The sequence below is a fragment of the Manacus candei genome, unplaced genomic scaffold (genome assembly GCF_025592945.1).
Source record: "Manacus candei isolate 608988 ecotype Guabito, Panama unplaced genomic scaffold, ASM2559294v1 h1tg000028l, whole genome shotgun sequence".
Classification (NCBI taxonomy): Eukaryota; Metazoa; Chordata; class Aves; order Passeriformes; family Pipridae; genus Manacus; species Manacus candei.
This window is the reverse complement of record NW_026138076.1, coordinates 39198130-39223498: the sequence shown is the minus strand read 5'-3', so window position 1 is coordinate 39223498 and position 25369 is coordinate 39198130. Positions and strand designations below refer to the sequence as shown.

The 25369-nt window shown below is 42.0% G+C and overlaps 1 protein-coding gene across 15 annotated transcripts in view; it reads left to right on the top strand.

Moving 5' to 3' along the window:
- ADGRL3 (adhesion G protein-coupled receptor L3) overlaps window positions 1-25369 on the top strand; it is a 515791-nt gene that overhangs the window by 444116 nt on the left and 46306 nt on the right. For all 15 annotated transcript variants that reach the window (XM_051790785.1, XM_051790777.1, XM_051790772.1 and 12 more), the window contains 4 exons: window positions 3840-4049; window positions 4563-4783; window positions 12066-12132; window positions 13542-13633. In XM_051790785.1, coding sequence (XP_051646745.1) covers window positions 3840-4049; window positions 4563-4783; window positions 12066-12132; window positions 13542-13633 — 590 coding nt within the window. The remainder of the gene's footprint in view (window positions 1-3839; window positions 4050-4562; window positions 4784-12065; window positions 12133-13541; window positions 13634-25369) is intronic.

Here is a 25369-nt window from a genome sequence, read left to right as displayed (position 1 = left end):
GAGCAAAAACAGAGCTTTATTCCAAAGCCAGAGACATTTTCTTTCACTGGGATTTGGGTCAGGCTCATACCTAAATCATAAATGTAAAACATACTTAATATAGAAACCCTTTAACTGAAGTTTATCTCTTTCAATTATTCAATAAGTTGTTCCTGTGCTGAAAGTAATCTGCATGTCAGTTTACCTGTAAAGCTTATGTAGCTTAGTGGTAACAAAACTCAGTGTCTTGCATGCTCTGCCATGTAGCACCAGTCTTGTCAGCCATGGTACATTTGGGCAAGGAGCTGTTTGATTGATGCTGTAAGGAAATTCTCTCTTGGACTGACATCTGGTATCTCTCATGAGCTCTTCTGGTTGCCCAGGTATTTGGGAGATCATTGAGAAGCAAGAGTTGACTATTACCAATACACTGGTGGTTTCAGAAGTATTTTGCATGCTTTAGAGACCCTAGGGCTTGCATTGTTCCGGAAGGATGTCATTAGGGATCTTTAGGGAATAAAAAATCCCTTAGGGTCATGATCAGCAGCACAGAATCTAGTTGGACCTGAGCAGGGAGCTTGGACCAAATGACCCCACTGGTGGTCCCTTCCAACCTTATCCAATCTGTGATTCAGTGATCAGCATGCAAATCAAAGCTATTTTATCCTTAGTCAAGGAGCGTTTTAACAGTGCTTGACAGGGTAAAGAGAAGATTTACTCCTTTTGCATTTTTCTGTGGCTAAGGGGCCAGGCTTGGAGACTAAGACCCAAATACAAAATCTTGGTGTGTTGTGTATCATATTTAACCTCGGAACTGCATATACCAACTGTGTAAACCAGGTACATTGCTCCCTTATTCATCACACAGTGATTTGGGTGATGGCAAGGATAAGCTCATGGCATTGGGAGTGATTACCACTATTCCTCCTTTTCCCATATTATTCTGCTTTGTGACCCGTGACACTGCAGTAATTTACAAGTTTCAATCTCCAGCAAAAGGCAAACTTCATTTTGTTGTACTTGCTGGTGTAAAAACTCTGGATATGCCTGCCCTGAGGGTAGTTGGCGCTGCCCTGGGGAGGATGCCAGTCTTCCCTGACCCATTGGCTCTGCAGTAGCACCTGAAATTGGGCGTCCCAAACAGGATGGAGTGTATCCAGCCTTTAAAATTCAACCCACTTCCTCTCTTGGACTTTACTAGAAAAGCTATGAATTCATATTTTTTCCCCTGAGGTGTTTTTAAATTGCTCTTGTTCCCAGTTTATTGTTATTACTCCTTTTTGTTTGTTCTTTTGTGAATTTGTTGAGTTTGGGGAGGGAGTTTGTAATTATGGAGAAGCTGGTTTTATGGTTGTTTCCCAGCACTCCAGGGATGAGTGTTATATACATAAAGTCAGTATTATCTTTACGATTAATATTAAAAAGAAGAGTAGTGTGATAATAATAACAATAATAATACAACAATGAAGCATGTTTATTGTTAAGCATGGTAAGCTTCTTGGGCAAGCAGCCCTTCCCTGAGGAAGACCATGAACCCAGATGGTAGGATCCCACTCCAGGAGCAAAAAACACCTGTAATTCCTGCATCATATCTTAAAGTCAGCAGAGTTGAGGTTTTGTGATAAGCAGTGCAGAAACTGAGACCTTTGAGATTCATCCCTCCATCTAGGGTAAGAAGCCCTCAGAGAATTTTCCCTGCACCAAGCTAAATTTGCCTTGGGATAGATGAATCTGTGCTGTTGGCTGCATCTGGGTGGGGTGGGTGCATCTGGCCAAAGTCTGTGTGGTTGCTTTTTCATTGTAACCACCTCCATTAGCTGCCTTGTCCTGCTCTCCCAGCCCGAGAACTCTTGGTCCATTCAGTCTGGCAGGGCAATCTAATCAGATGAAGGCTTGTTCAGGGAGATGTTCTCCTGCCATTCTCCAGCAGCCTCAGACAAAAGAAAGAATGATTTGCAAGGTGCAAGGTTTGCATTAACATTTTTTCTCAGAGTTAAGAGGGATGGATGAACCGGAATGACACTGAGATAAAGCAATGCACAGCAGCCAGGAAAATGATGTGCTTCATCTTGTCAGTGTTCTGGGCGCTGCTGGATGAGCTGGCTGGAATAGACATTTCTGTCATGATCTACAGAAAGCACACAATGATTTCTTGTCTCCTTGTTGGACTTGTGACCTCTAGTTCCTTAGATACAGGAAATACTCAGGAGGAGCTTCAAGAGTGTTTGGGCAAGGAAGCTCTCCGTCTTTCTACGTCCAAGTCTCTCTGAAGAGAAAGCTTCCAGCATGGAAGAGGTGGAACAGAGAGTCACTCCCCATCTTTCATTATCATTTGATGCCTATCACTCATGCTGATAAAGCCAAAGAGCTGAAAGGTTTGAGTTGTTTCTTGTGGGTGCTAACATAGCAGAGTGTATATTGGGAAAGGCCTGACATTTGATGTGGCTTTATCATTGGCAGGCAGGCAAAGAAAATGGATAAATTAATCACCTTTTCTCTCCATCTGTCATAAGCTTTTATCCCATGGAGAGAAAAATGTTTCCAGTTTGCCCTGGCTTTTTGAAGTGTGACACTATTGTATTTGCCAGCCTAAGTCATTGAAATGCCAGAAGTGGTGGGGAATTTGATTACCATTTATAACACAATCTGGTGGACCACAAAGCTGGGTTTCAAGCCCCTTTGGTGTTCCTGGAAAGCCCCCAGAGATTTCCAGCCATTCTTTTCCTCAGCTGATGGACTCTAAGCACTAAGCCCTAAGCAGCCATCTCCTGACTCACCGTGTATTTCTCACTTCTTATTTACATTTTACCCTCTAATTTCACTGCATCTCATGGAAACTTGGGGAGCTACGGGTGAGTTTTACAGCCAGAATAAGGAATAAGATGCTAGGATACTCTTACCAAGAGGGTCCCATCATTCCCTTCCTCTTTCTGTGAGGGATACATAGTTGTAAGCTCAGGAGCAATGCAGCACTGTTTTATGAGCAGAGCCAAGGCACACCTATGTTGCCCCTCACAAAACTTTGCTACCTTAGTTTGCCACCACAAATGGCCTTGTTTGCATGGCTTTGGAGTAAAACCATGTTATGAGTTCATCACAGGGAATCACTAGCTTTCCAGGCTGTCTTAAAATCACTGTTCTGTCACAGTTTAAAAGCAAATTCATGTTAAAAGATCTGTCCTTTTTTTTCTAGGTAACATTTTAGGGATCAATCTGACTTCCTAGGATTTTTAAAATATGACTCTAGGGTTGAAAAAGAAAAATCAAACTTCTTTTCTCCTTCCTCTGTGGAAAAAAAAATTAATTTATGCCATCTCTTTCTGTCCAAAGCCTCCAAGCCTTCAAGCTCATACATCTCTGTGAACATTTAAAGAGATTCTTTTTTTACTGTTGGTAAATGGTTGTAATGGACTTGGGATTGTTGGACGCGATGTTGTCAGCATGACACACTTTTTTTTACACCTGACTCATGGCATTTGATGGTTCTTTGCTGTGTGTCCAGATGCTCCTTTACCACATTTGCGTAAGATGGAGCTGCACGCAAGAGCTGCACGCAAGACTAGCTATGACCTCTCAGTATTATCAACAACAACATCATTGTTTCTGGGATGTGTTTGGATCTGAGTCTGTTTAGGGCACCTGCAGCTTGCAAGATTTTTTGGAGCCAGTGTTTCAGGTTGCAGCTTTCTTGCTGCAGGATTCAAGTCCATTTAATCTTTTTGGTAGTGGTACTTTGTGCCACAGCTTGGTGAGTTGGTACAAACATTTGGGGAAGGGTCTCAGGCAACCTCACTGTGTGTCTGGGATGAATTAAAAGTCATGCATCATGCAGCAATGAGATATTTTTGTTTTATCTTCAGCACAGCGATGCAGTCCATGACCTACTCCTGGACTTCATCACATGGGTTGGCATCCTTCTCTCACTGGTCTGCCTCCTGATCTGCATCTTCACCTTCTGCTTCTTCCGTGGGCTGCAGAGCGATCGCAACACGATTCACAAGAATTTGTGCATCAGCCTCTTCGTGGCAGAACTCCTCTTCCTCATCGGCATCAACCGGACTGACCAGCCGGTAAGAGACAAAGGGTTTTCTGCTTCTGTCACAGGCACTTCTCTCAGTGCATGTGCAGTGTTTGACTGTGCAGAGAGATACATTCTAGCACTGTCTGAATTCTATCCCTGAGTCTTCACAGGGTTGGGCCCCTGGTTGTTAACTGTGAGTCACATGCTGATGCCTGCTGTGGTTTCAGAGGCTGTATATGTGTTGCTTGTAAATGATGTGTGTGTGTGTTTAATAAGCAGGTTGTAAAAATACACTTATACTTTGTGCATCTCTATATGTTTACTTATCAGACTGTATACATACCTACCGTTGTATCTTTTAATGTAATTTATGTATGTGAAGATGTGTCTATTTTAAAATAATTCACACACATCTTCCAAGTGAAAAAAAGTTCTTCCTTGGGGGAGGGAAGATAAGAACTCCCTCATTTTTATTAAACCTTCCAGTAAGAGTAGTCTAGACTGTTGCATTAATTCAGCATGGTACAAACACCTTCCCTTGCTCTTTTCAATCTTCATGCAGATTGCCTGCGCCGTCTTTGCTGCCCTCCTGCACTTCTTCTTCCTGGCAGCTTTCACCTGGATGTTCCTGGAGGGAGTGCAGCTCTACATCATGCTGGTGGAGGTTTTTGAGAGCGAACACTCCCGGAGGAAGTACTTCTATCTGGTGGGCTATGGCATGCCTGCGCTGATTGTGGCTGTGTCAGCAGCGGTGGACTACCGGAGCTATGGCACGGACAAAGTGTGAGTGAGCTTGATGTTGCTTGGACCTGGGCAGGAGAGATGGGAGTGGGGATGATGAAGGGATGTGAGGAGCCCACAGGACTTGTGCAGGCAGAGCTCAGCCAGGAGGCATTCCTTGCCTCATTTCTTTGTCTCCAGTGCGGAGTGTGATGATACAGGACAAATTCCCCACTATGAAATTATTTGCAAAGGTATTTTCCAGGGAAGTCAGTTGAGGAAAATTTTATCACATGATTGCATGACATCAGCAGAGGTGACTGTCCCAAATCTCAGCAAGGTCATCCTTCTCTAATCAAAGAGTATTTCTTATTTGGATGAATAAATACCGCTTTCTTCCTCTTTTTTTTAAGTGTTCTATCAAATTAATAGAGCCTGCAGGCAAAATAGGTGATGATTGTGGAGTGCATTAGACTCTGCGCAAATTGGAACAACTATATCGTTCATCATTATAAATATTCTTAAAAGAGTTTTCAACATTGCTGAAGCTGGTATCAAAGCACAATTTAGATTATTGTGCACCACTGTCTAATGGAAAACAAAGGGAAAAATGAGCCTTTGATTCTCTTTGCCATCTTTGCTACAGTAGTGTTTTTATTGCTTCCTTTGTCAGGCTGCCTTTCCATGTCATTTTAACTGAGTTAAGGACTCAATATGAAGGTGTACATAGCAATGAGCTGGTGGTGTTTATAAAGCTCTTTTTTAGCATAAGTTGTGTCAGGCCATAGCAGCAGTTGATATTCTGTTAAGTTCAACTACAAATTTTTTGCCAGAAATCTTATTAGTATATATGAGCCGGATTTCTTGCAAAAGCAGATTTGTAGAGCAGTGGAGCTGCTCACGATCCATTACTGTGCCAGCAGATAGGTTTGGATCCCAGATGGATATTTGTGTTATGTTCTTCCCATGAGTAGGAGAATAGCAACCTGAATTTGTATAAATGTCATGCTTGGTGGAAATGAAATGGCCCACACAGATAAAGGTAGGAGTGTGTAAGTTTTCAAGGATCTCTACCAATTTATCCAAAGTAGTTTGACCGACTTTGACAGGCCTAGAAGGCAAAGAATAAGTGACACAACAGCTGATCACCATTTTTGGAGAAGATTTTCCATGAGCTGCCACCTGCTTTCTGCCCCAACCAGCTCTTCTATTCACATCCCCTCTTGAGCGATATATAAGCACCTATTGAATCAGGTATGGAAACATTTTGCCTTGTCTCTTTGGACAAATTTATTCTTACTGTGGTGTTTCTACAGAGGACTTGTCTCTTCACAGAAGCCTACATTTGGCACGTGGAGCCTCAAACATGTTACAGCCAAAGGGCCATGAGTCCAACTGTCTGGAAAGGCAATTCCCACACATTTGCCATTGCTGGAGCTGTGTCCTCACCGGTCCACATTGCAGTCTGGTATTTAGTGGCTACTTTCCACGCTGCTCACCCTGTGACTTCTGCAGCGTTACCATCACAGGGTTTGGAGCATCAGTGTGATCCTTTCGAGTTCTCTCTCAATTTTGAGCTGCCTACCAAGAAAACCCAGCACTGCAGCTAGTTTGAAGCTAGCACCGACTGCGTTCCCTTACAGTGCTCTGTAACTGTTGGGTGCTGAAAATGTCTTACTTTGTTCCCTTGTAGTGAAAGGACATTCCCAAGCCCGGGGCATGGCTTTGGATGTGACACAGCAGTTGACTTGCATCCACCTTCATCTTTGCGGAGTCCTTCATGATGTTCTGTAGGGATGACTAGAGTAGCAGTGTAGCTTGTGGGAGTTAGTGGCATGCAACAGGCTGGCTGTAGAGCCTGGGAATACACAGTCTTTAACCACAGCTCCCACAAAGCACCACAGCAGCTTTGCGTTGCTGAAATGTTTCTGTTCCTGTTAAATTAATATGGACCTTTCTGAAGCAAAGCAAAATAAACATATTCCATGGGATACCCTGCCTTTTCCCAACAGGCCTTGGGTGCCCAAATGTTTCCATGGCATGGAAGGTACAGGCAGAAAGTTTGGCTGAAGTTCCCTGAAGGCGAACAACAAAACTTCACTGTTTTGGCATTGAGGAGGCAGCAGTCCTATGTGTGTGCCAGTAAAATATGTCTCCCTCTCCACAGCATAAAGTAGTATTTTTAATAATTAAACATGTATATATAATATTTTGCAAATAAGTATTTACAGATATTTGCAAAGCCTAAAATATTTATTTATAATTTTTAATTCCACAATGCACATTTTTATCACATTTTCTTAGAGGAAAATAAAAAACACACAATATGTTTTGTATAACTATCATGCTCCATCTGGTTGATGGATGATGATGTATTTTTCAGTGTAATGTTATTAGAAGGGTAGAACTGATTAGAATTTGCAGTGAACTATATGCCAGGCATACATAATTTGATTGCAAGAAGTTGCTTGGTTTTACCAGGTTTTGTAAAACATCCTCTGGAATATATTACTTGCCTCCCTCCATTATTTACTGCATTTGTTTAAGCAGGACTTATGGAGCTGTTAGTGTTATTTGTTTTTTGCCTGGCATTTGGTGCCACCATTCATACATCTCAGAATGATTTGCTTAGACACCCAGTGTAGGTTTTTTTGATTTCATTTGCCTTTCTAAATCCAACCCTCCTGTAACACATGCCCAGATTACATAGCCAGGAACAGGTAGTTGTTCCTCTCCTTCTTGCTTTGCTTATCACTTGGTGCTTGTGATTTTCTAAAGTGTCCCCTGCCCTACTATTCATATTGACATTTTAGAGTGGCTACCCTGTAAAGATACTCTTTTACACTTAATTATTTCAAGAATGGAGATCAATTCTTTTCCTTTTACTATTTTTTTATTTAAGAGTAGTTCAAACCACTTATATTAGAAGATTAGTTTGCTTTTATAACCAAGCAGCAGCATAGTGATTCCATTAAAAGATCATCCCATTCAGGCTAGAAGGGACTGTTCATGTGAAGAAGCTGAGCTGTGTTTGGTCCTTTCAGAAATGTTGCATCTCACCTTATTCTGACTGTAATTTCTAAAGTAAAGATGAAAAGCGCGGAACTCCACTGCAGACAGTGGGGTTCCCCCACATTGCCAAAGTGATTCTGGCAATGCTCACGTGAACTTCCAAGTGACCATTTCTTACAGACCAGGTCTTCAACTGCTGAGTCTTAAATGGCCACAGCTCAAGTTTTGCTGCAGAAAAAAGAAAATACTGGTATTGCGATTTAAAAAAGTCACATTGTGTACCTTGTCCCGTGTGTTAACCAAATCCATCCATCTCCTGGCCAGATTTATGTCAAGGATCGTGGTGGGCAATGCTGCAAAATGCAGAGGGAAAATAGCATTTGCAGTTTTTGTTAGTGTTTGAAAACAACTTGTGTCTAGAATTAAATGCTCAATTAAGACTTTAGAAGACTCGTTGTAGAAGCAGGCCATCCAAAATCGACAACATGAAGCTATTCCATATTCCCATACCTTCCTGGATTTAATATCAAAGTCTCTTACAAATTGCAGAGGAAAGCAGCTACGCTTTGAATGGTTCAATATATTTTAGAAAACGTACTTGTAGATATATTCATCCACTGGTGATCAAATTCATCATGGCAGGAATCTCTCTATTGTTTCTTCCCCCTTCTCCCCCCATTCAGAATGCTATAAAGCAGGATATACATGGTAAGCAATCCAGCTGTCAGAAAGCAAAATGAAAGCCCTGTGTATGTACACAGCCTCCAAGTCCATCAACCAGCCGCCGACATTTCGTGCATGTAAATGTAGCTCAGAAAATAGCTTCTAACAGTGCGGTCTGTCTTGGGTGGCTCCACTGAACTCGTTTTATTTGCGGCGTTGTTGCCAGTATTTGGAGGAAGAAGCATGAGCAATGTGGATGCTGAACTCCATTAAGCAGAACCTATATTGCACCCTTGAAAGGCATGTCTGGTGCATACATATCCCATTACTGCACCCTGACAAGGAGGCTGTATAGCCACGTGAAACAAACCGCTGAGCTCCCATGAACAACATGATATGTTTAGGGCTCTTCAAATTTTATGGTCCAATGGCAGCTAATGATTGTTTATTGGTTATATTTAATGCACACCAGGGATAGGTTAGTATTTGATTTCTCTTCATGCAGAAAATAGAGTAAACTCTTTGTAGTCTTTATTACTTGGGAAAAGCTTTAGGTGAATATTGCGAGTTGTCACTGTGGAAAAGGAGAAAATTAAAAAGTAAAGGAAAGCAGTGCCATGGAGCTCGTTACGAGGACTGAATACGTTGGTGTGAGTCTTGGAAGAAGCAGTGGAGTTTTGAACAGCGTTCCCTGCATCTGCACATTTTCTGATAATCCACTCTGCCTTGTTCTGAGCCCTGAAGCAGCTCGTTTGCTTAATGGCAGCAAAGTCTAAACTCGTAATGTGGCAAGTCTGTGCTCACAGTGCAGCTGCATGTGGAGGGTCAGAAGTAACTCGGCAGCCCAAGATTAGCAACTTTGGGAAGTGAGTTGCCTGATTGCTTCCTTGTTTTGAGGAGCTCATTTATGCAGCTCATTGTGCATGTGGATTTTTGTGTTTTAAGGGAATAAAAAAGCTCAGTGTGGTACTTGTCTGATTAGCAATTTACAGCTCCGCAACGCAATTGGCGGGATGCCTGTGTTTCGATGTTTTGGTCTTAATTTGCATTTTTAATAAGGTATGACTAAAACAGGTTCAAAGTTGCATCTCTTTCTGATGACCACCAAGCTCCCCAGCTTTTTTAAGTCCCTCTGCAGATCAGTCCTTCAGCTTTCCATTTAGTCACCCAAGACTAAATATCATACATAGAAAGGAGATTTTTCTGTTCAAACAAATAAAAAATTACATCATACTTTTTAAAGTGTGCAGAGAGGTGGAAAAAAGCTTTCTGTGTTTTTCACAAGCTGTACTCTGGCTTAGGTGAAGCCATCTCTCATTGGAATGGCCTTCTTTTGCTCTGTGTCTGGCCCCTGCCTATCCTGAGGGCAGGACCTGGCTCCTTTCCTCTTTCCCATCCACAGTATCCATCTCTTGTCACTCAGTTGTTCTCCACAACTGAAGAGACAGATTTTTTAGGGGAACGGGGTGGAAAATCTCATCCATTTAGCTGTCTGGAAAAGAAACCAGTTGCTTTTCGCTTCTTTCCTTAACCTGGCACGACTTTTCACTTATTCTGTATTTCAGCTTTCACTGATTTTCCCTGTGTCCCAATCTATATGCATTAAAAACCAGCTGCACCAGATGTGACCATAGGGCTAGCCATCACGCATTAAGAAGTAAAGAGGGGGGTTATGTGTTTCCTCTTCCCTGGGCTTTCCAAGAGCCAGCTCGCTCTTTATGCTGAAGGAAAACAACGTTGATGGCAACGAAAATACATTGCATTCCCAACTCCTGGGCAGCAGAGGCTGGGAATTGTTTCGAATATTAAACTGGAAAAAAAAAAGTTCAAAATATTTTCATTAAAAAACCAAAACAAATGAAAACCCCCAAAATCACAACCCTTTGAGTCCTCTCCCACGCACCAGCACTCATTATCAGTAGAAAAAAAGTGATGGGGCTGCATATTCCCTGATTTATATAGAGCAGCTGAGGCATAAACACTAGTTACACTTTTTTCCTATGGGGGATGGGGTCTGAAATGCCATGTAATATGTGAGCTGCTGCTATGCGGACATCTTTATTCAGGGATGGGGGGAGGGCTTTTTACAGGGACTTCATTATCCTTGAAACCTCTATTCCTTTGTCAAATCTAGTTGCAATTGGGTGACAGTTCAGATGTTATTATAGGTGATACACAGATGTCATGATCGCATAAACCCTTTCCTACAGGGAATCAGACTCAAGTAGTTTCAAGTCACTCATGTTGTTCCATTACCAGCTGCATCTAAATCACCTTGAACTTCAACAGCCACGGAGGAAACAAGATTTCCCTGCAATCGCTCTGAAAGCCTCTGTTTGCCTCTTGCATTAAGATTTTGATGCTATCACATGAAGATTCTGGATGAGAAGCTGCAGAAGCAGTTCAGGAATGACAGTCACTGAAGTGACGGTATTTTAATTTGTAACAAAATTGGTATGACTATATACATCGATACATCTTCAACACTGATGACACTTGAAATTTATATGGTCAGGGAGAGAAGTGTGAAGCTTTCTCTGCATTTTTGAATTTATTCATATCTTGGCTTTTCCCAGTCGTAGAGAGCCAGGGCATGTTATATTATTCTCTCCGCAGGCATCTCCTGCTGATCATGTCGTGCAGGGCTGCTGGCACAGACCTTTATGCCTGTTGCAAAGTCCATTGGAAGGGAAAAAACATGAAGCACATAGACTAGAGCTGTCATTTGTGGGAACTGCTATCTCTTCCACTGCAATAAGTTCCTGTCACTTGCCTAATTATGAAATTCCATTGGATGTTTAGTGTAAGAGTGGTTTTATGCTTTCTCAGGTCCTTTGTGTATAAACAGGGCTGTGATTTGCAGCGTTGCAAACATGACAAGATATTATTATTTTAAACATCATGTGAAACTTTCTTGGAATTTACATTCGTCTGTCTTGTAACCAGTCACTTCCATTTTATCTTCCTGTCACCTGGAATGAACTAGGAATGGAAATGTAATTTCCCAAGGGCCTTAAAAAATGTGGGGAGTATTAAATGCGGTTGAAATTAAGCGATTAATAATTTAGTTTTAGGCCATGAATCAACTTCTTGTGATAGCACAGACCATATGCAACCCTGGAAACATTAGTGGAAACAAAACACTCTGGAGGTTCAGGGAAATAAAACACTTGAAAAGGGAAGTTGCTGAACCTAATTAAACCTCAGCCTCCTGTTATCCAATTCAGGCTTCCTATTTGCACCAAATTTACTCTGATATGATTGCTGGAGAAATGTCATCTCACTTGACAGCTGACAGACAGCTTGGATTGCATCAGAGTTGGAGAGCACTGAGGAGCATAACGCAAAGAAGCAGGTCTATGGATGTTCATCAGACCCCTTCCTTAAAATACCCCCTCAGTTTAAGGATTTTTTCCGACAGAAAACCTTAGCAAATAAGCCTTGTGCCATTTTCTCCCTGCTTCCTCTAGAGGTAATTATCTTACTCCATCAATAGCGCTGTCAGAAATTGGGCACATAATTCAGCATTTAAATGAACAAGCAATGTAATATTTCCTGTCTCCCACCGGCGTGTTTTGCAGCTCACATTCTTCTCTGTCACTTGCTCAGTCTTGATGTATGTCCTGAGTGCAGTCCTTGAATGCCTTCTTTCCCCTGTGTTTCATTACAGATGTTGGCTCCGACTTGACACCTACTTCATTTGGAGCTTTATAGGACCAGCGACCTTGATAATTATGGTAAGAACTCCTAATTAACTACTCCATCTCTCAGGTCAAGAAATAAAACTTTTGCTGTCCCTTTACTCTTTATCTTTAATTTACACAGATTAATTTGAGAAAGGCATGTTCTTCCTTGACCCTGCCTGGCACAAGCAATTAGACCCTCATTATGAGAAGCTCTTGGCATTGCAAAATACTTGATCAAAACGGGCTGGGGAGCTTTGGAGCAGGCACTTGCAGAGTTTGGTTACTACCACTGGGCATTTTGAAGTGCCAAACTCTATTTTGATGCCACTCACTGCTCACCCAATTTTTGAATTCCAGATCAAAGCTTTGCATTGATAATGCAAAAAAAAAAAAAAAAAAAAAAAAAAAGAGGAAATATGGGATAGGGACATGAAATAAAGTCCAAACTGGACGAGTAGTTTGATGAGGGTTTTTTCCTTCCCAGCAGAAGCTGAAGCTTGTATAGCTTCGTGTTTAGCACATTGCCAGCATATCAGCTAACACAGCAACAAGGTAGAGAGCCCAACTTCAGAGACAGCTGGAGTTTTCTTATACTTAATTGCTACAATATGGCTTAAATAAACCATCCTTTGTTTTGACTAACTACAGTTTGGCTAGCACGGAAAACCAGGCACTCCCGCTTCAATGCAGACATTGTCTCTGCTTCTCCTGTAACTGGGGGCCATTTCAGCAGCCTTCCATATCAAGAAGGGGGCCACACCACCAGCTACAACTGTTGGGTTTTCTTTTCCCCTAAGCAATTAATTCATAAAAAGGTATCTTCCCTTTTTGATTATGTCTCAAACTCCAGACTGAGATTTTGAAGGAACTCCTTTCTAGGAATTGGCAGCCTTTTTAACACTGAGGCACTGAAACATCATCACATCTTTTACAGAAGAAATCAAATTCCTTTTCTTTTTTTTTTTCAACTTTGCACTGTGCTAAGCATCTTCAGCAGTTGGGATTTCCCCAACCCTCTGCCCCATTACACCATGTCTAAAAGGTGTATTCACAGAAAAGGATGCCTTTATGCTTTGTTACAATGGGATTGGCTAAGCAAGATGCTTGGAGTGACTTTTCACGCCTGTACACCTCTCAGACACAAAAAAGCCATTGCAGCAAGTATTTTTAATTTTCCATAACATCAGTGAAGCACTAAAGTTGAGGTTAGAACCAGCCTGATATCAGTAACATACACAGTGCCACAGCTTTGGTAAGGCTGTAGCATCACCAGTCCTGCAGTCCACAGGCCAGCTCACCTTATAAAATGCTTGGAAATTTTCTGTGATTCAGTTGCTATAAAATTGTAGTGAGAGCTAATTTCCTACAGTAACGCATCAATTACAAAGAAGCTAACTTTCTCCCCGTCATGTTGTACTGTGTCACATAATCCTTTTTTTTTTCCTCCCCCCCCATTGCAGCTTAATGTCATCTTCCTTGGGATTGCTCTCTATAAAATGTTTCATCATACTGCCATACTGAAACCTGAATCTGGATGTCTTGACAATATCAAGTAAGTGGCTGGGGTTTTTTCTTGCTCTCTGCCTGTTTTGGTCTTTTGCTGTTTATTCTCCCCATTCTACTCTGAAGAGCATAACAGGGGAACCAGCTCTGCTGGCAGCAGTGATAACTAGGGATAGTACACTGGGTTGTGGCACTGCAGAGTGGTTTCTAATAGGTACCAACAAGTGGCTGATGATGAAGCACTATCTTTATTGGGATTGGGCTGCCAGTGGTGGCATTTTCCATTTGATTTTGCATGAAGGAGGCAAAGCTACATTTTCAGTCCTTGGAGAGGGTAACCCCCTAGTCACTCTATGTAAAGAGTGCCCAATAATTACCAGCTAATTATTGCAGTCTCTACAGGGAAGGTGTTGAACTGTTGATTATTACTATTACTCTGTGCTCTGAAGGCGGCAGCCTTACTTCTTTTCTGTTTGTTCTGGCCCCTGACAGATTTCATGACCCAAATTCTCCCCAGAATCTGATTGCTTTCAGCAGTGTTACTGAGGATTTACCTGGGAGTGCCCACATCCTCAGATGTGCTTTCCAGCCAAGGCATGTTTCGCCCTTGGACTGGGTTAACGTCTGAACGCCCAGTAAATCTGGGCATTTTACTGTCTAGCAAGCTGCTTCATTATATTGATAGAATATTAGTCTCTGTCAATGCCTGTTTATTCAAGTACCTCTGGCTTTAATTACTCTCTTCAAAAATACAAGCGGGATTTCAGGTGCAGCGCATGATAAGAATGGGAGCCTGCTAATTAACAAAACCATCTAATGAGCTTCAGGAGGAGGAAATTGTTGGGAGTCAGTGCTTTACTGCCCACCCAGGAAAGGAGAGTGTTATGCAACGCGGCTGGAAGTGGGTTCTTCTCTGTCTTTCTTGGTAGGAGTGGGAGAAGAGGTGTGAGGGGAGCTCGTTAGGAGATGACTGAATTGCACAGTTGCAAGGCAGTTCTCAGCAAGTTTATTGCTTTTACTGCTGAGCAGCTCATGCAGTTGCAGCTTTAATTTAAACCAGGTCAGTCCCCCCTTGAAAACTGCCTCAGCAGGCAAAGCTTGCAATGCCGTTGGCATGCCACAACCTGGCATGGTCCGTCGGGTGAAGTTTTAGTTTCTAAGGCAAAGCTTCTTCCACGAAGGGTTGTGAGGAAAGAGAACTGGAGTCTGCAAATGCAGGAGACCCCACTGAACCCGAAAACCCACAGGGCGCTCGTTTGCCCAGGTTGTGGGCAGGCTGCTCTGTGGTGTGCCTCTGTTTCTCCTGACATCACTCAGTACAGAATGAAATTGGGAGAGCAATCCCCCCTGGATGTCCAAGATTGATCCCAGTAAGATAGTCTTTCATTTGGTCTTGGATGAGGTATTAAAGGAACGGTACATTTAATAACATTTATTAATATGGCTACTTGTCATGCATTAATGCTATGGGATTGCTTGCTGAGAACACTCTCTCTAAGGTTACCCACACAAAATCTGTCTAGAAAGCCTTGCAGTGTGACATTTAAATTAAAAAATGGAGAGAAAAAACCCCCAACACCCTTATAATTAAAGCAGAACAAATAATTGCCTACTGAATAATCTTCTTGTGCTAATCTCTAGTATCTTTGTTTAAAATGCCAAGAATTTATACAACCAGTTGCATCAATTATAATGTAATTGTAAAATATTTTATAGGTTCTTTGGTGGATGAGTGTCTATTCCTGATTTGACTTCATTAAAACATTTTGAAAACACAAGCAATTAAAATACTTTTAAGTATGTTGCTGATACACTTCCAAATGTTCTGCTTCATTACAAATTACTTTTTATGCTTGAGAAAAAAAGAGAAACATAATATAAACTTGGGTAAACAGCCTCAACCTAGGAAGTTTATCAAAGCAAGAATTCCAGAATGGACTTGATTGTAATTTCTGAATGCCTAAGCAAGACAATTTTAGGTCTCTAAAGTCAAGATGTGTTGTGTCTGTGAATGTACTTGACTTAGGAGGAGGTGCAGATTTGTAACAGAGAAGGGAATTCACCTTTGATGGAGGTTTCTTAGGGAAGCAAGGGGTTTGCAGTCTCTAGAAAACTTTTCAGTAAGATCATAGTTTTCTTCTAGATGAAATTGTAGTCTCGTTGCAGGGAAGATTGTTGTCTTCTTCCAAAGTCATTGGCTCTAACTCAGTTGCAAAATGTCGATGTGTTACAGCAGCTCTGGGAGAAAAAGCCACAGATCACGTTATTTCACAGGAGACCATGAAGATCCTTTTTGAGCTTCCCTCTGTGGGTCTATAGGGTTGGTAAAAAGACCCCCAGGTCCCAGAGCTTTGCATCTTGTTGTATTGGTTTATATTTAAAAAAGCAAAGCAAACCAAGGGCCTGCATTGGAGGGCCCCTTGCTGCCATCTGCATATGACAGCTTTACAGCACATGGAGAGCTGAAAGAGAGTTTGTTCTCCCAGTTCATTTCCTAGCAGTACTGTGTGTTAGGCTGTGGTGAAGCTCTCGCAACATAAATCCTGAGCCTGTTTAACAACAGCAAAATACTTGATTCCCTATGGCAACGTAAAAATAAAGGCCATAAAATATTTTAATAGGCTGTTAATAAGCGCCCCTGCAATCTGGTCCTTGCCTATGTCACTTTAAAGGTTAGAAATACATTATGAAGTATAGAAAATAGAGAGCCAAATAACTCCACTTAAATTAATGAACTTGATAAGGGATCAGGTGTCACCTGGGATACCTTTAATTACTGCACCAACAGAAAAGCCATTCAAAGGGCAGTGCCTGAACCAGATGCTGTGTGGCTGATAGATTTGTAGGCACTGTGCAGAGTTGTAAAAATAAACTTCCCTAACCTTCAAGAACAGTCCCTGGATTATTGTGCCAGCATGGGAGATTCTGACATTCCTGTGGTGGGGCACTAGTTTCCCAGGGGTTACCCAGCAAGAGATTTGATGAGTATGGGGCTGGTTTAATTTTTACCCTTGTTAACTTTTCTGGCTTAGCCTGGCACTTTCAAGAGGGAAGTAGGGTAATCATATATGTGGGTTCTTCTCCCTGTGCCAATAGCATCCTCCCAGTGTGGCAGGTTGGTACTGAGCTGGTTCAGTGGGTCTGCCCACTGAGACAGCAAGGTTCGTGCTCTAGTTCTGCTTTTGAGGCACATAGCCAGGAAAATATGTGAGTCTGTGTATGTGGGATATGTTGTTCAGAGCCACAAGAGTTTCTGTGCCTGCCACTGATACCTGTAGGACACTAGCTCCCATTTTGCAAGAGGTACCAGCGCCAGGAGTAGCATGCTTTTATCTAAGCCCTTTTGAAAAAGTTGTGTTTGATGTCTTCTTCAGGATATTTACACAGAAATTTTAATAGTTCATCCAGAGTGGGGGGTCTCTTCTGCCTTTTGAAGATCTTTAGTATGAAGTGACACAGCCAAGGATGCCCAACCAGCTGCCTCTTGTGTGGTGTGTGTAACTTCTGGCCCGTGCCTCCCCAAACACAGGGTGGGAGGGGATTTTCCTTCCCAGCCTTTTACAATGGCTGTTTCTGGGACCTCATAGTCCACTGTGGCCACTCGTCTCTGTGGCTCTTCCCTCTCTTTGTGGCTTGTTGGCAAACATAGGTGAGCAGAGATGGGCAGTGACAAGCATTGTTTAGTCCTTGGTAGCTATGCCAACATCACACATTATCTCAGTCATGACCCATCTGAGAGCATAAGTGGGATGCAAAGGGTGCACAAAAGGGCTCATGAGCACAAACTGATTTTCTGTCAACAGATGTACCTGGGGAAGACATAGTTTTGGAAGATTGAGTCCCCCAGCCCTTACAAACTTGAAGGGAATATAGATCTTTCAAGCCAGGGACTACGTAAACTTTTTGGATGGCAAAAGCCTGCTGTGCTGTTTGCACCCAGTCGTTTCTAGCCTCATAGCCTGTGAGGTGGAGACTGTGGGCGTATCAGTGCAGTATTGATGCACTCTTGCTAGCAGATGGCTCCTCATGAGGATGTGTTACCAGCTGGAATTCTTTAGAGCAGCTGTGAGGCTGTTTCACTGGAGGTTGCTGCCATGTGGAGTGTTTTCTGGAGTTGAGCGGCTCAAAGTCTCTCCTTCATGCTTTTCCACTGTGCCAGGTAGATGTTAGATTTGCAAAATGTCTCAGACTGTCACAGACAGGACTACACTGAATATTTTTTATATTCACATTCTTGTAGGAAACCTTATGTGACAAAGGAAAATACCTTATACGTGAATAGTCCAGCATGGTTCTTCCGTTTTCCATCCATCAACTGCTTTCCAGGTGGTCAGGCATGTACTTTGGCAGCTTGTGGTCTTTGCACACCAGGTTTTCATCCAACCTATGCCAGACGCTGCAGCACAACAAACCATCCACATATTTCCAGATGCTTAACCCCCATTCTCTGTGCAAAATAGGGTTTCAGATGAACCCTCTCCTCCAGTGCCTTTGCGTTGTGTGGCAGTGCAGTGCTTGTTCTGCAGCCATTTAAACACTGCTCATTTGAGTCATCGTGGTATTAATAAAGGGAAATAAAGAGGAGCTACACTGGTGGTTGTCCAGATGTACTCTTCACCCTATCTAGTCAAATCTGAGATCCTGTCTTTACCGTATGCTCTCATTGTGCACAGTATGGGGCTTGTTAGTTACTGACATGGAAAACTGGTAGAAAATTGGGTGAGGAGAGCATTTAGCTAACAAAAGGCAAGTCCTACAAGTGGATTGAGGGGATTCATCAATGGGACTAAGCAGTTGCTGCACCTGAAGTTATACTGGGCGTCTCCAAATGGCTGGAGGGGAGAGGGTGAAACCTCCTCTCTTCTAGCAGAGACCAGAAGGCATCCTTTTCCTTACAGATGTAACCTTTCCTTTGAAGTTCCCACAGGCACCCTAGTACCCTCTCCCCTAGTGCTGCTTGAATGCAGCTGAGTTTGTTAGCATTTCTCCCAGCCAGACCAGGCTTCCTGACATTCTTCTGTACCATAGTATGTGGCAACAAGATTTTATTTTGTTTACTTTGGAAGAGCAACATGTCGGCCGTAGCTGCCAAATGCAGTTGCAGACCCACTAGAAAGAAGGCAAGAGGCAAAGGGCTTTTTCAGCTCGTTTCTCTTTTTGTCCCATTTTATTTTGTTATTGTTTTAGCCAGGGTATAGCTTGGCTTGTGCCATAGGCCATCTAGATGCTCTTTAGAAAGCACAACTTGGGGGGGCCTCTTCAAAGAGGAGCATGTCAGGCTGTAGTCCTGGGTTTGTTTGAAAAGCTCGTTGCAATAGTAACTCACTTGAAAGTCATCCTGGAAATTTAATTTTCTTTCTTTCAGACAGGGAGACCGAGGATCTTAGCTCGAAGCATTTTTTGTTGCTAAAGAAGCACTATTAATTAGGGGCCTTGAGATAGTTTAATCCTGGCATTAATCACTGTAGTTCTGTTGCAGTTTCTTTCCTCTTGTGGAAACCTGCTCCCATCCCATCTTCTGCAACAAAAGAATGAACACTATATCAAAACCATGAAATTCCCTGGAAAAACATGTATTTATTCCAAGCATGCAGGAGATAATGTTTTTAGGCATTGTGACCACATTTGCAAGAACACACACTCAAATACCATTAATGGGGATGAAATGGAAATGTCCTGCACTGCAGCCTTCAGAAATCAATCCTCAAATGACTAAAATGAGCCCTCCTCTGCTTACTGGCTGCCATGGAAGCTTCAGGTGGTCCACAGCTAAAGGCACACAGCCCTGATTTAATGGGTAAATAAAAAAGTGTATGTTCTCCCATATGATTGGAAACAAACTTCACAACGTATGCCTTTATTTTGTATTTTTTTTTCCATAGGAGTCGGTTGCTCAAAAGCTTACAGAAATAAATCTAAGAATGTGCAACCTAACAACCAAAAGTAGGAGCCAATGCCAAACCTTGATTATTATTTTATAAAAGTTTGCAAAGCTCAGTCTGGACTCTTTCAGGGAGTCTATCCCAGGCTGGGGGAGGTGAGGGACGAGGAGGATCAGGCACAAAACTCAGAAGCCCCTTTTGAAGATATGTCTCTCTTAAAACCGTTGCCATAGCCCGCTCTCCCCATATGTTGTATGGGTGTAAATGATTATCTGCTCATTTTCATGCTTCAACATATGTATTTTATTTAAAGAGACATGACTAATCCCAGCCCCCAGATTAGCCTGTTGTTTCAGTCCTGTGGGTTTGCTGTTTGTTTGCATTAAAAAAAAAAATAAAAATCTTGAGTTAGGTAGAAAATTGAAAACAAAGGTTAAATAGAACTTCCAGAAATCATCTGCAGAAATGTTTGAATTAAATTCTTGATTTAACACAGCAGTATTGTGCTGGCGGGAACAGAGGTTTACCATTCTAGTTTTATTTACTCAGCTGATTGAAATGCAGAAAAAGTAAACATCCTGGGTTTGGTGCAGTGAGGAATGAGTTAGACTTTTGAAAATGCAAGATTTTTTTCTCCTTTGATATGAAGAGCTTACATTACCAATGCCGAACAATAATTTGTAGCAGATATACTATTACTAAAGGAAGATTAATTTGTGCTTTATTCTAGCCATTTTAGGAACAAAACTAAGTAAGGAGACAGTAAGAATTATTTCAATTTTTTTATGGAGATTTAAGCTCATCTGTTGGTTTCCAGATCTTTTCTATTTAATTATAAAATACTGCAACATGGGAATAGTTTGTGATGCTGAAGGGTCTGGAATTGAATATTGCATTGTGTTCACCTAGGGGACTGGACTTGCAGAACAGCAGCACTTTAATCCTTCATTACCTCTGAGTTTGTGGTTGCTTGGGAGTGCACAGGGAGGACACGGTACAGTGAAGGGGTCCACCTCTTGCGAGCTTGACCAGCACTGCATCTGGGTGCAAAAGGTCCAATGTTTTATCTTCAGAGTTCTTGGTTTCCAGTGAAGAAAGGGCCAAGGGTCTGGTAACATGGAGACACCCTCTGTGGAGCAGCAAGCAGGGGGAGGAAGTTTCATGTGCCCATGCAGCTTTGAGGAGGTGTGTGGGGTGGTGTGAGATGTGGAATGGAGGTGCAAAGGGTTTGAAATGCAAGCTAGTGAATGCAAATGCTTACAGGAGCCACAGTGAACCTGTTAAACGTGACCCAAAATCCTGACTAGACGTTACCTATAACTTATAATGTTAAATAAAACCGCAACGCCTGTACAGAGTGAGGTCTTTTTAAAGGTTTTCCTACAGCTCTACTATCAAAATAGAAAGATGAACTGAGTGGGTTGTTCAGGAATAGGGTGTTGAAAATCTCTCCTTTCAACCAGCTGTGCTATGTGCAGCACTTTTGAATTCCTCTGACTTCTGAGGACAGCAGGCTTAGAGCAGAGCAGCTCCAGGGATGCCTTTTGGAGAGGAATCATCCATGGATTCCTGTTCCAGGAAAGGATAATCTGATTTTAGGGAACAAAAAGAGCCCCTGAGCCTGCATTTAGGTCTGGATAAACTTGGATGAGAAATGAAATGTGTTTTAAGAGTGCTTGGGATGTGCAGAGATGACATTCTCTGTCACCAGAAATCTTAACCAGAGTGTTTTGCAAGGATGAACAAATGATCTAGGCACTTTGGAAAATGAGCAATAGCTTTTTCTTTCCCTTGGAAAACCTCCCTCTCTGAAAATTTTAGATGTTAGCCGTGGAGTACTGAGCTGGGCATTAGAAACTGCCTCCCTCACTTTCATCATACCAGAGCTCAGGCTATGATCAGTGTGTTTCATATGGCCTTGAGAGAGAGTACTATGTCTTCACAATCCTGATGGTCATAGAATCATAGATTTATAGAATATTCTGAGGATCATCGAAGTCCTGCACCTGACCCTACCCCAAGAATCACATCATGTGGCTGAGAACATTGTCCAAATGCTTCTTGAACTCTGTCACACTTGGTGCTGTGGCCACTCTCCTGGGGAGCCTGTTCCAGTGCCCAACCACCCTCAGAGGGAAGAACCTTTTTCTGATATCCAGCCTAAACCTCCTCTGGCACAACCTCAGGCCAGGTCCTGTCACTGAGTCATCACAGAGAAGAGATCAGTGCCTGCCCCTCCTCTTCCCCCATGAGGAAGTTGTAGACTGCCATGAGGTCTGCTCTCAATCTCCTTTTCTTCAGGCTGAACAAGCGAAGTCTCGTCTTGCATTTCCCTGGATCCTGTGTAAGAAAGCACCATGCTTCCTAAGTGCCTTGGTTAACCCATTGCAGCTCCATATAGCCTTCATCTGCACCTCTGCTTGAGCAAACTTACAGGCAGCCTAAAGCAAACCCAGAAAAATCACTCAGAGTTGGCTCAAAATGAATTATTTACAAGCTTCCTACCAAGAAAAGATACGGCACATTTTTATTTTGCCAGAGTGCAGAGTTTGGGAGCATATCAGTGGCAAAAACCCTACTGGAAAAACATCTGAGACTGTGCTTTTGTCTGGGTGCCTTTTTCCCCCAGTGATGTTGATGGCAGCATCTGATTTTGTTTGTTGCAATCTGCTGCTGCCTGAGTTTTCCACAGAAGGGTTTGGTTAATATCAGATTGATTTGGTTTGGGGTCTTGCTTGTTTCCCTATGGTTTTGTGATGGCTGTGTTCATGCTGAATGGTGATTGTAAAGCACTAATCTTCCCACTGACAGGTATCGTCCTTTCTGAATTTTAAAAAAAAAAATCAATCAGCGGTTATTGATTTGAGAGAGTGTCCTGGAAGATATTAAATACCTACAGTCTTTCTGTGAACCCATAAATCATGATTATTGTTTTAAAAGGCCATACATTTTAAGCACTTTGTCAGCAAGCCCTGCTGGTGCTATTTGGATAATACAAATGTGTCTAAAGGCTTTGCTGAATCCATATAGTGTGGAAACAATTAGATATGTGGTTACACATCAGCGTGGCTTGAATAATCGTACCATGCCTTTGCAAAGTTAGGAGGAAGGAAATAAACAGGGTAAGCAATTCTGAGGGTAATTAATTACTTACAGAAAATGAGATGAGCTTAACAGAATTGCTCTTTCCAATTGCAATAATTAAGAACAAATCTCAGAAAGCAGACTGTGACTTCCCTGGGTGAGTTGAGGGGAAAGGGATGATGCTTTTCCTTTGGCAGAAAAACACAGCCATTGGTTGTCCCAAATCCTAGGCTCAGGCATCACATGGGGCCAAGGAAGGTTTGACCTCATTCATCTGAATAAAATATTAGATCTACTGGTAGAAGTTAGAAGTGGCTTTAAATATATATAAAATTACACTTATGCCATGTAAAGCCAAGGTTTTCTCCTGCAAATGAAGCTGACAGGCCCATTGACCCCTGAGCTGGTTACAGATGTCTTCAGGGGATGGGCCACCTACTGTCAAAGACAGTGTGGGAGCCAGAAGATGAGACTGGGAAATGATGACTGTGTGATGAACACTAGCAGCCTAAGGAAGGAGATTAGGAAGCCATTTGGCTTCATGCCATCAAGGTGGTAACTTTGTCATGAAACTCGAAGGCAGAATCCTTTAAGCACTCTTTTATTGCTAGCTATTGATTTTTCTCAGCATGAAGATGCTCCTTCACTAATTAATGATGAACCCGTTTGCTTTATGAGGGGAGTGCTGGACTTTCCAGCTCCTTCCTGTAGATTTTCATCAGTTCAATAAATCAATCTTTTCTAATCCTTGAAATTTAAAAAAAAAAAAAAAAAAAGAAAAAGAAAAAGAAAGCAAAACATCCCTAGTACCTTATACGAGCAGGCAGCGGGGAGACACAATAGCACACTTTATTTTGTGTTTCCCTCCTGCATGCCTGCAGGAAACGTCTGTCTCTCTGCTTTATTTGCACCATATTAAAATGAATTCCGTGGGTCTTTCAGAATGCTTGTGAGGGGGCACATCATCCATCTATTTTTATTTGGGTTTCATCACCCTTAACAGCTACTAAAGGTCCTGTGTACTCACTTTGGCATTTTTGCTTGCTAGCCAGACAGTTATTTTGGGGCCCAAGCTCTTGAGTCCATGTGCTTACTGAGCCTTTTCCTGCTGTCTTAGAGATGGGAAAATACTTTGAATTGGCAAATTTTAGCAACTTTTAAAAAAAGTATTGGTCTGGAAATATCACGGGAATATGGAAGGTAATATGAACAATTCTTTCTCATCATTGAAGGAGAAGTTACTCTGGGAAATTGAAAGACATCTAACTTAAATAAGATTTTGAAAGAGTTTTACATGATGTGTAATTAACCTTAAGAAGTCTTTGCCCCGAGGTAAAGTTAGGGCTTTTTTAAGATTAGAAAATGAATTAGGTATTTATACGGATTGGTAGACCATCCGCTATCCATCATCTGGGCTGCAGAGAAACACAAGGGAGGTGAGGTAAGATTTTGCAGGTTAAATGAATAATGCAATCACTAAAGATCAGCTTTTTACCTTCAGGTATTTGAAAGTGAAGCCCCCACCTAAGCCATCATTCAGATTTCCTCTGCAGTCAGTAGAGAAATGCATTTCATCAGGGAATAGCAAAACCTCATCCACCTTAAATACCTGTTCTTCTAGGGGATAAATTCCTTTTGTGGGATACCAGTCTCCCATTAACTATGGAGGAATCAGAGTCACATAGCTTAAATCCAGGTATTGGACAAATTTATCCAAATCTGGAGAAGCACTTTAGATGTAGCAACTCAAACTGTGCTAGGCTAGGTTTTCCAGTTATTTCTGCTTCAAATTTTATTTACTTTTACAACTAATGAATATAATCTCAGTTTTCCAGTTAGCAACTCCATTTTTCTGGGAACTAAGGCTTTTCCAAGGCTTTTCTCTTGTCCAAGTGATGGTTTTTATGTATTGCAGATAATGACACAGTATTACTGAAGCACTGATAGGTTTCACAGACTTTACCAACTCGAGTGTTGTAAGAAGCTTAACTCTTGTGTTAGCAACAATTTCTGACAAAAATTACTCTAGAATGTTTTTGGTTTTTTACCCCTGGTAAAGTGAAAAGGGTTGTATTTCATGAGGATGTAAGGGACTAAGTTCTGTGGGCCCTATGTGTACAGAGTTAAACCATTTGGAAGTTAGGCATCTTTGAAAATCTCACTTCTTTAGCCACCTGTTGGCTTTGGGCAGTGGATCCTAGACACATCTACGTTGGAAATGGGGTGAAAACTGCAAAGGTCTTTTTGATGGTTTTCTTCTGAGCTGCTTTGAAGTGTTAGCCTCAAGCTTAAAGTGAATCTGAGTTTACCGATTTCGCATTTTGTCTGTACAAAGATGAAATGGAGCCTTCAGCTGCCTTGAAAAAAGGCTATTATGAATCACTGAAAAACTTTGTGAGGCTTGGGACAGCAACAACAGCATAAAAAAATTCCCTGACTTTCTATTTTTGTAATCTATTGCTGGTGACTTTTCAATATAAAGTCTTTACCATAAAACCTGAGTGCTTGTGAACCCAGTAATAGAAATCCAGGCCCTGCTCCTACCCACATGGCTGAGCTGACAGCTCCAGATTACCTTATGTCTTCCCTTCATCTAATTGCATTGTAGGAGAGCTGCAGGTTGCCAGTATTGACTGAAGGAGATCCCACCAGGATGGACTGGCCCTGGCTTTGTTACCAGGGGTAATGAGATGACCATATTGAATAATCCTCCATCTCTGGCACCCATGGTGGTTTCTGCAAGGGATCTCAGGTTCAAGAGTTCCATGTCAGTGGGGAGAGGAGGCCTGGGAGTTGGCCTGCATTCCCCACATGTTGCA